This window comes from Notolepis coatsorum (genome assembly GCF_963971535.1).
Source record: "Notolepis coatsorum genome assembly, chromosome: 11".
Taxonomy (NCBI): domain Eukaryota; kingdom Metazoa; phylum Chordata; class Actinopteri; order Aulopiformes; family Paralepididae; genus Notolepis; species Notolepis coatsorum.
In genome coordinates, this window is record NC_140175.1 from 87,781,107 (window position 1) to 87,792,324 (window position 11,218).

The 11,218-nt window shown below is 42.0% G+C and overlaps 1 protein-coding gene across 1 annotated transcript; it reads right to left on the reverse strand.

The window, feature by feature from the left end:
* Positions 1–505: 505 nt before the first annotated feature.
* Positions 506–10,906, reverse strand: LOC311237180 (transmembrane protein 144-like; the record flags this gene model as incomplete). The annotated part of the gene is made up of 11 exons (XM_084324989.1): positions 506–595; positions 675–728; positions 1,184–1,281; positions 2,697–2,815; positions 3,016–3,107; positions 3,335–3,461; positions 3,658–3,738; positions 8,720–8,819; positions 9,244–9,366; positions 9,662–9,847; positions 10,804–10,906. The coding sequence occupies 11 exons, from the start codon at positions 10,904–10,906 to the stop codon at positions 506–508; spliced, it is 1,173 nt and encodes a 390-aa protein (XP_084181115.1).
* Positions 10,907–11,218: the final 312 nt, after the last annotated feature.

An 11,218-nucleotide genomic window follows, 5' to 3' on the forward strand; every position in this document is an offset into this window, starting at 1 on the left:
ATTTATTGATTTAATATAATTTAATTTAATTGTCATGTCTTATTCTGTCTGTTTATATTATTATTATTATTATTATTATTATTATTATTATTATTATTATTATTATTATTATTATTATTATTATTATTATTATTATTATTATTATTATTATTATTATTATTATTATTATTATTATTATTATTATTATTATTATTATTATTATTATTATTATTATTATTATTACTGTATTGTGTTGTCTTGTTTCATGTGGAAAAAGGAAAATAAACAAATTGTATCAAAAAATAAATAAAAATTTCAGCAGTCACATTTGACATCTTAGAATGAATTACCGGTACTTTAAAAACAAACAAAATTAAAGAAAAAATTATAAAACATGATCAATTCCAGTCTTCACATGCTTTCAACATAAATCACACATTAGGATATAGTTAAAAATAACACACAATAATAACACGTTTTCAAGTTACAATGGATGAAATACAAACCATAATCTATGTATTTAATCTCAGAATTCAATCTTTGACAGAGAGATAAGAATGACGCCACTCAGAACAGTGGCAAGAACAGCTGCGAGGACGAGGAAGTTCTTGATCCCCTGCAGAACAAAACAACAGAGCATGAAGCCACAGAGGAAATAAGCTGTGTTTTATATTTAGAAACCGAGAGGCACTTACCTTTATTTCTTTGAAATAAAACACGCTCCAGATAAGAGAAACTAACGCAGGACCCTGTAGAAGACAAATGTTTGCTATTATTAGATTAGATTATAATGTAGTACGTGTGTAAAGGTGATTAAACTAGGTAATAACATATAAATGAGTACTACTGAGTATAGTGCTGATGTACAGAGTTGGACAGATGTGTATATATATATATATACACAGTATATAAGGTATTATTGTACATGCTATCTATGCAGAGTTGTATGGGTTATATGCAGGTGTATAAGTAGGTATATATAGAAGGATTATATGCAGGTATATTCAGACAGATATGGATATATATATATATGCGTTATATATATAGTTATATGGGTAGACCATAGTATGAGGTACGTATTTATGATTACAGTGTAGGGCAGTTGTTTTTGTAGGTGTACAAATCAGTTACCATTACGTCTTTATATTACAATAATGATACAATGGTCAGAAATGCAATATTAGCTTCAGCTCTTAAAACGTACTGCTGTTCCAATGGGGTATGTGACGACTGTCCCGAGACAGTAGCAGGCTGTGAAGAACAAACACTGGGAGCTAAACATCACGGATGCTGAAAGGAAAGCTGTCAACACAGAGTACAAGATCAGGAAGAACATCGTGGCCTTGAAGCTGCTCTACACAAATACCTCTCATTGTGCCTGTTCTGCGTTTATAATCTGTGGTCTAATATGCAATAGTCTTTCAGTCTCGATGACTCTCTCAAGAGCATCTGAGGTGTAGCGGTCCACTGAGAGTAACTACTCACCTGGCAGGACACACTTGACTGGCAGGACAGGTGTGTTTCTCATCACTATGCAATACCCAAAGAACACTATGGAGGTCAGTGTATTGATACCAGTCATATAAGGGAAAATGTAATCCAGATCTGGAGTGAAAGCAGAAAACAAGCAGTCATTCATTCATTCAATCAATCAATCTGTATTTTCTTTTGACAAATCATTGAGGGCACACCATTTACTGTACAATGATGTTGAGCATTACAAACATAATAAATGCATGATAAATACAATAGAAAATACAACAAACAATACAATATACAATCAGTGCAATCATACTAGAAATGTGTACAATCAATTAAAACAATCACAGATGATGGTGGAATGGTTGGGCATCAAGGATTTAAACTGACCGAAGAATTAAACCAAAGTATTGACCTTAGAGTTTGTTGTATGAGGTTCCATGTGTCTGTAGCACAGAAGCTAAAAGCCGACTTCCCAAGTTCAGTACAAACTCTACCTGTTGTTAACCCTTTCACTACCACACTACAGAAGGTTAACCCTTTCACTACCACACCGTCTGTAGTGTGGTAGTAAAGGGGTTAACCTTCTGTAGTGTGGTAGTGAAAGGGTTAAGTGTGAGCCAGTCATTGGAAGCAAATTACAAAATGTGTCAAGCGTGTGTACTTAATGTACCGAAACCTACATTTACATGTTTACAACAATGGGGGAGCGACAGTGGCTCGGGAGGTAGAGCAGTCGTCTGGTAATCTGGAGGTTCCCGGTTCAATTCCCACTCCTCCCGGGCAGCGTGTCAAAGTGTTCTTAACCCTCTAACTGCTCCCGATGAGCAGGTTGGCACCTTGCATGGTTGCCTCTGCCGTCGGTGTGTGAATGTGTGAGTGATTGGGTCAAATGTGAAGAACAAATTGTAAAGCGCTTTTGATAAAATAAAATAAACGCTTTGTCATGCGTCTAGTGCCTTTATCAAACTCCTACATGACTGTTTATAAGCTTTTCTTTCAACCATTTTGATGTCATTGTATTGCATTTGTCTCTTTCACAGCTCCTAATAAATAATAATAATAAAATAAAATAAAAACATCTTGGTACATTTTAGGAAAATGTAAATTCTTCCTGAAATTCAACTTCAAAATCGGTTTTGGGATTCCATTTCTGCAAACGGGACATGTTTTTGCTAAAGTGTTTTATTCTTCTGTGAATACTGTGCGAATCAACGGCAGCTAATGGTGCGTCTTACCGAACTGACTGGCTCCTGGAAAGGATGTACCGTTCCTCAGAGAGTCGTTCTTTATGTAGATGATTGGGGTGTAGGCACATCCATACACAAGCCCTGCAAAGGTTGCCAGTGAACAGCCACTTGAAGAATGAAAACAACATCATCAGCAACACAGCAGATCAAACGTTTGTCAAAATCATTGAAGTTCATTATACAAACTTTTGTTCCAATATATTTTGTGTGCTATATTGTATTTGGCATTTAAATATTTATTTGGCCGAACTGAAGCATTGTGTGTAAAATATATATGTATACATTTGAGAGGCTGAGAAGGACATACGTGATCTTTCTGGTCATGGGACTGAGCCTCAGGGCCCAGCTGGTGTTGTGGTTGTTGTCAGAGTGGATGCAGTTATTATTACTTGGGGAATCCTGCTGAAGAGAATTGAGACAGGAAGCACATTGGCTGTGACTCTCTGTATATTAATACACTACAAAATACAAATACATTATTATTTACATTGATTGAATTGAGCCCAAGCCAGAAGCAGAGGTTCAAAATGACAGGACAGTGCATGATCAGAAAGCTGCCTATTATAGACAGTGACTAGTGGTCATCTGAATATAAAATAATTGAGATGCAAATAAAATAATAATACATGGGGCTGTCCAATCTTGTCTGAGCTGACGCCGTTTCTATGAAGCAGAGGCTTGGTCTCCTCTTCGTCACTTCTCTTCTTCTCCTCCTTCTCCTCTTCTATCGTCACGAAGAACAGAATCAGGGCACTGAAAAGATGCGTGGGGGGTAAGTTCTATATATAATTTTAATCATACACATTTTTAATATTCTGTCACGAAATTGCATGGATTAACCTATATGTATAATGCTTTTCAGTATATTCTATATTCTGACAAATAAAATGATGTGTATAATGTGTTTAAAAAAGATATTAGACTGAAAAGTAAAATTCAACATGGCTACCTTATTGTTGTCAGTGCAGTTCCAATGTAATTAAGCGTAGGATTCGGTACATTTTGTCGATCAAGTCCGAACCAGCCAAATCTGGAGTGAGTAGAGTTTAATGAATCAGTAGTTGTTCGTGGACAACATTCATCGACCGCAGTGGTTCTCCTCCAGAGTTTTGGATACCCCGGGGGGGGGGGGGGGGGGGGGGGGCACAATTACATTATACAAATACATCATTATCATATTATAGTCTAGTCTGATATAGATGTTTTCTTCTTGTGAAATAATTAAGTAAAATAAAATAAGTATGAGGATATAAAGCCCTCTTCTAATTACTAATCAATGTGAACTAGCCTGAAAAGGAATGCTAAAAAGAAATAATGTGGTTCAACAAGTTCAACATGCTGTCTGTGCTTGACCATGTTGAGGGGTAAAAATTCAACATGTTGTCTGTACTTGACCATGTTGAGGGGTCAAAGTTCAACATGCTGTCTGTACTCGACCATGTTGAAGGGTGAAAGTTCAACATGCTGTCTGTGCTTGACCATGTTGAGAGGTCAAAGTTCAACATGCTGTCTGTGCTCGACCATGTTGAGGGGTCAAAGTTCAACATGCTGTCTGTGCTCGACCATGTTGAGCAGTCGTGAACAGACATCCCTCTGTTTTGAAGGGCTATGATGATCCAATCAGGCTAAGAACCACCAACAGTTGTACCTCGGTTAACAGCAACTGAGCACATTGAGAGAAAATGGTGGTTTTTTCAATGTATATTTGGTTATAAACTGATATAAAGAGACGCTTTAAGAGGGTAATATCATTATCATCACGGGATGATATTGACGGTGGTGGAACCAGTGGTTTCACAGGCACAGGCCGCGTCAGTGAGGGTGTTTTGTTTTGAATTCCTTGTAAGAACAAAGCTAACGGAGCGGTACAGAGCGAGGGAGGGGGGTGACCTCTTTAATGCAACAGTGAATGAAACGTTTTGAAGTGTGTGTAAAGGTTAAACGCGGTTGTCATGACAGCGCGTCGCCTGACAACCAGAAGAGGGGCGGGGCTATCATTGCTACGGCGAAGATCTATAAGTCGAACGGTGTTTCCGGGTGTAGGGCAGACTAAAATCTGACTGAGACTAAGAGGGAAGAGACCAAGATACTCTCTCCTCTCATCACAGAGAGGGGGGGGGGGGGGGGGAAGAATGCCACATCATCATTAGCTTCGGCTAACGCGAGGAGGGTTAGGCTGACGACCAGGCCTGAACACTATTGGACTGAATAACAAAAGGACGATAGACGAACACACCGAAAGATCATTAGAATACACTTTTCAAGGACAATAACATCTGTTAACATCTGAGCTGAGGTTTCTGTTTATCAAATAAACCACGCTTTTCCTGGTAAGGTATTTCACGTTGTCGAAGTGTCGGATTCTTACGGAGGTGGAGAATTATTATGGTTTGCGGATTGTACTAACGGGGAGAGATAAGGATTATATCAACCAGTATCAGAGACGTCAGGACCATTAAAATGACACAACGCAGAGGAATTGGATGGAGAGCCAAACGGACGAAGACGTGATACTGGCCAGATTGATCAGGATCTAACAGTTGGTGCCGATGACAGCCGGATTTGCAAGAGATAAAAACAACGGGAACAGTTGGTTGCCGATGACAGCCGGATTTGCAAGAGATAAAAACAACAGATAAAGACTTTTTCAATAATGGGGCGACAGTGGACAACAGTCATCGTGTGTGGGAGAATCATGATTGAAGCAAGGCCGGCCAGCCCTGGGAGAGAGCGCAGAGTCGAGCGGTCATGAGGCGAATCAGCGCTGGAGGAGAAACAGCGATTAGGAGAAAGATGTGAGTTCACTGTGCACACACGGTTGTTTTGATATTTTAAGCCAAATAAAAACGAACAGATAGTGCATCCGTAAATAAGTGGCGACAGAGAATGCCAGCTGTAATAGTGTGTTTTGGGACAGGCAGAGTGGCATGGTGTTTTGAAAAACCGAGATGGGTTTTATCTACAGGGAATGGAAAACAAACGGGCCGGTGAAGGAAGGCAGTGTTCTAAGGGGTTAATTCCATTTTTGTTGGTCTGTAAGAGGCGGGAACGCGGGACTGTGAGTCGGGAGAATCTACCTACGTTTTTCAGACCTACCGTCATTTGGCATTCAGTCTATTTTTGACCTGTTCAGTACTTGCATGTTTAGTAGGTCATCTATTGTCATGTGACCTGCAGACATCATCATGACCTGTTTGGCCGACGACTCTAAGAGACAGTTGTTTTGTTGTTAGGCCTTGAAAAAGGAGGGCAGCGGCCGTTTGTTTGAGAGCCATTATGAGCGAGACAAGATGGCCGCAAAGGGGCCACGAGGAGGATGATACAAGATGGCCGTGAGCCACGAGGAGATAACAGATAAGAACCAGGAAGAGACACGTCAACTAAAACACCATAGAGGAGTAGGTCGCCACCTAGTGGCGGAGGGGGGGTAGTGCTGGGGAGTTTTCATTACCCATAGGGGAATATTTAGATATAAGTCTGTACTACCATCTAGTGGCGGAGTGGGGGAGTGAGTCAAGTTAGAGAATCTACTGCAGCACAAAGAGTGGATCTATTATAATAATAATATAGATATACAGGTTAATTAAATAGAGTTTAATCATACAATGGATTAAATAATAATTGCACAGAGAGGAGGTGCAGTTATTTGAATGGGTTAATTATGGAATAAAGAGGGAGTTTAAATTCTAGTGGGGCTTTCTCACACCTAATAGGCAGAGTCTTGAAGACACGTCACCAGAAGAACTGGCGCGCGCTGGGGGTCAAACTGGGATGAAGATAGCCAGCGTCGAAAAGTGGGAATCGGTTTAGTTGCAAGTGTCACGCCGGAAGACAACAAACAGGGAACCGCCCTGTAAGATGGAGAATGGGTGTTGAGAAGGTGGGGGACTAATAGAGAACAAATAGCGCCATGGGCTGTAGGACACTCACACCGTCCAACAGTCTGAAAGGGCATGGCCATGGCAGGGGCTTGCAGAGGAAAAAATATATAGAGAACGAGCTGCAGGCCCAAAGCCACGGTAGACTAATAGAAAGCACCAGGTCGAGTGTACAGAAAAACTGCTGGCGTGGTGTTTCTGCTTTCAGAGTCTGGAGAGGGCCGACGGCGGTGGAGATGAGCCTCAACCAAGATGACCGACGGGGCGGAGACGGCCAACAGGGCGGAGACGGCCAACGGGGCGGAGACGGCCAACGGGGCGGAGTCCAGCGGTCGCAGGCGGTGTTGCCCAGGGGAGAACGAGGCGGACATCGGAGGGGGCTTCCCTGCGGAGACGCTGTTTAGAGAGCGTTTTGAAACAACAGAGCATGGGCGGTGAATCATGGACAAAACAGGGACTTCCTTTCAGAGTCAATCAGGAGATCGAGAGACGAGACAACAGCGAGAAGTCCTGTGTTCATTGATTAGGAGTATGAGATATAAATGGAGGATTCATATATAAGATATATGTATAGAAGGATATATATATATAGAAGGTAGATAAGAGGGAGAACAGTAAAACAACAGGATATAATTATTGGGAGCAGACAGGGGGGCTCCAATGGTTATGAGTCGTTGGGATGTTGTTGGTTTTGGTGGTCGGTTTCGGTTCCCTTTGTGCACGAAGGGGGGGCGCAAACAGACATCAGGCAGCAAGATCACTGGGTTGACCGTGGGCCGTCTTCATTTCTTGTGCATGAGAGATGAGGTTGGTTTGCTTCAACCACAGGCTATTTTTGGCATAATTAATTAAAAAAACAAATAATGATTTATGAATCTGAAGGGGTGATAAGAATCAAGGGGGGATTGAGAGAAAATGGTGGTTTTTTCAATGTATATTTGGTTATAAACTGATATAAAGAGACGCTTTAAGAGGGTAATATCATTATCATCACGGGATGATATTGACGGTGGTGGAACCAGTGGTTTCACAGGCACAGGCCGCGTCAGCGAAGGTGTTTTGTTTTGAATTCCTTGTAAGAACAAAGATAACGGAGCGGTACAGAGCGAGGGAGGGGGGTGACCTCTTTAATGCAACAGTGAATGAAACGTTTTGAAGTGTGTGTAAAGGTTAAACGCGGTTGTCATGACAGCGCGTCGCCTGACAACCAGAAGAGGGGCGGGGCTATCGTTGCTACGGCGAAGATCTATAAGTCGAACGGTGTTTCCGGGTGTAGGGCAGACTAAAATCTGACTGAGACTAAGAGGGAAGAGACCAAGATACTCTCTCCTCTCATCACAGAGAGGGGGGGGGGAGGAAGAATGCCACATCATCATTAGCTTCGGCTAACGCGAGGAGGGTTAGGCTGACGACCAGGCCTGAACACTATTGGACTGAATAACAAAAGGACGATAGACGAACACACCGAAAGATCATTAGAATAGACTTTTCAAGGACAATAACATCTGTTAACATCTGAGCTGAGGTTTCTGTTTATCAAATAAACCACGCTTTTCCTGGTAAGGTATTTCACGTTGTCGAAGTGTCGGATTCTTATGGAGGTGGAGAATTATTATGGTTTGCGGATTGTACTAACGGGGAGAGATAAGGATTATATCAACCAGTATCAGAGACGTCAGGACCATTAAAATGACACAACGCAGAGGAATTGGATGGAGAGCCAAACGGACGAAGACGTGATACTGGCCAGATTGATCAGGATCTAACAACATCATCATGTGCAAAGTAAATACAACAGGCAAATAGTGAAATATAAAAAGCATGATGAACCAACTACACAGGCATTGATTTAGAGATGAAACAGTTGTCGCTTGAAACTGTTAACCCTTTCACTGCCACACTACAGAAGGTTAACCCTTTACTGGTTACCGTCGGTAGTGTGATAGTAAAGGGTTAACATTCTGTAGCGTGGCAGTGAAAGGGTTAACCTGCTGTCGTGTGGCAGTGAAAGGGTTAACATTCTGTGTATTGTCGCAGTGAAAGGGTTAACCGTTTGGTAGTGCGGTAGTGAAAGGGTTAAGTCAGAAGGCAACACGGTCATGCTGTAAGACAAGTGGGTACTGTAGGTCGTACCTGGCTGTGGCCCAGGCCATGAGCAGTGAGAAGACTGACATTATGAGGAAGCCCACTCCTAGTCCAACCGTCTTTAGGATCGGTATTGTGACAATGTTACCTGTAAAACAAATCATGAAGCACACAACAGGTACAGTAAGACCATGAGTAGATGCAGCAATGCATGCATATACACGCACACACACACACAGAGCAAGCATACACACGTGTGTGTAGTATCCTGCCTGAAGTCTGTAAGGCTCTAGCTTTGGCCAGGGAAGTTCCCCCTTTGGCTGACCGGTAGATGCCTGGCTTCCCATAATATGGGAGACTCAGGTTTGAAATTAGGCGTGTTACAAGTGGTGCCGTGACCCAGATAGGTTTCCCTGTGGGTGGGTGGGTGGGAGGTCAAATCCAGGTATATGCACAATTGCACACACACACACACAATTGCACAGACACACACACACACACACACACACACACACACACACACACACACATTGTGTGGCCAGCAAGATTACACACACACACATACACCCTACCTAAACCAAAGAGAACTCCACCCACTGCGCTGAAGGCCCAGATGTCAGGGCAGCCTCTGATGACATAGACCAGGAGAGACTCCAGAGCCAAAGTGCTGCAGAACACAAACTGGTAGAACATACCTGCACAGGGCAGAGAATTCAGTGCGTGTGAGGCAGGAAGAACAAGACATGCAGTAATTAAGAGTTTCAGAATCTCTGGATTATTCAGACAGACCACTGATGATACCAATGGGTCATTTTATGTTAGTTATTTCGGTCTGAATTGCAAAATCAATTAGACAATGAGGACATTGAAAATGTATGTTTATATATATATATATATATATATATATATATATATATATATATTTATACACTTATAACTACAGATATGTGACTCCTCTAACTTTGACTTTGTATTGTATGAGTCTGTCACCATCTCCAGTATCCAGGCTTTTGATGGGCACCATGCTCGAGCCAAAGCCAAGGACGGACACTGCCAGGCAGGAGAAGCCCTCAGCAAGGAGCCCCGACTGGGAGCCATTGCTCCGGATCAGGGAGAGGTTGGAGGCTGTGGTCTGCCGCCACCGGCCAGCGGTCACCAGGCCAGAATGATGTCCGACTGGAACACAGTTGGGGTGTGTTGGGGTGGGGGTAGTTGCACAGAAAGCAACATAAACACATTGGGACATACAGCAATGTGACATGAGTGGATATATTGATTAGGAAGACAGGAGTGTAGATAGACATCAGGGATGTTGAAATGGCTACACTCACTCAGAAAATTCTAAAGTAAGTAGCGAAACGTTGACCGTTGTTGAAGGTGACAATGTTTTGAGTGGTATGCGCCATCTAATGTTTCAGCAAAGAGGTTTCCTGCTTGTGTGATCAAATTAATCCCAGAAGATGTTGATGTCCATTAGCAGTCTATTGGCTGTTGGGGGTCAAACACTTTCATTTCATTTGTATTTGTTCCATTCATGGTAATACACAGTAATGCACAGTAATGCACAGTACATGACAATACATTACATTAAAAATACATTACAACGAACCCCTCAGTGAAAATGGATGCACACTTGACCATCTCTCAACCAAGATTTTAAGTTTGATTGAAATTAAATGTATCTTTCATACTCCCTGAGCCGTGTTGGCAGACTGTTCCAGGTGTGGGCTGCTCTCACAGAAAAGGCTGCATGACTAAAAGCAGACCTCCTGTTTGGAACTACACAGTCCCCTCTAACACTGTGAGGGCAATCTAACTATATCACACCGTTGGTTTTATTGAAGGGCAGTTCCACTAAATACTTTAGAAATGTGCACTGTAAGGCATCGCACAGGGTCGAAATGTGCAACACAAGACATTTAACTGTATTTACAGTTGTCATAACTGCCGTTCAGTTTTACAGGCCTGACCAATAAAATCTTCCCACAAATTATATATTAACATCTCCGTATTGTGCCTGTGTCCATATAAAAATGTTGTGCCTTACAAGTAGAGAATTGAAAAGGAAAACATTGTTTTATACAATTACAATTATGTTGGAACTTTACATGAGAAAGTAGGGAAACACTTACAGTTGTTGAGGCTGAAGTCAGACACCTGGGCATCGGAGAACCTTCCGAACACACACACCACAACCAGCACAGTTGTTACACTCATCCTTCTGCTCTCCATCATGCTTTTTATGTATCAGAGGGAGTACCTTCCAGAGTGGCAACAAGTGCACTGACCACTGAGTTCAGGATAAAACCTTTGCACTCTTATCAACCTTCAGTTGGTCATCCCCAGGCAAGCAGGTTGTCAGGGAAATGTGCACCTTTGACCTTTATTGTGTCTGGTTAGCATCCAGGCATCAGCTCCCCCTGCCTTACGAAAGCAATCAATTAGGGGGAGGGGATTACTGATTACTGATAAGGGGATCGAACACCAAATCTCTCTCTCACACACACACAGCCCATAATGGTGATCCTAGACATGGCTCTAAAACAC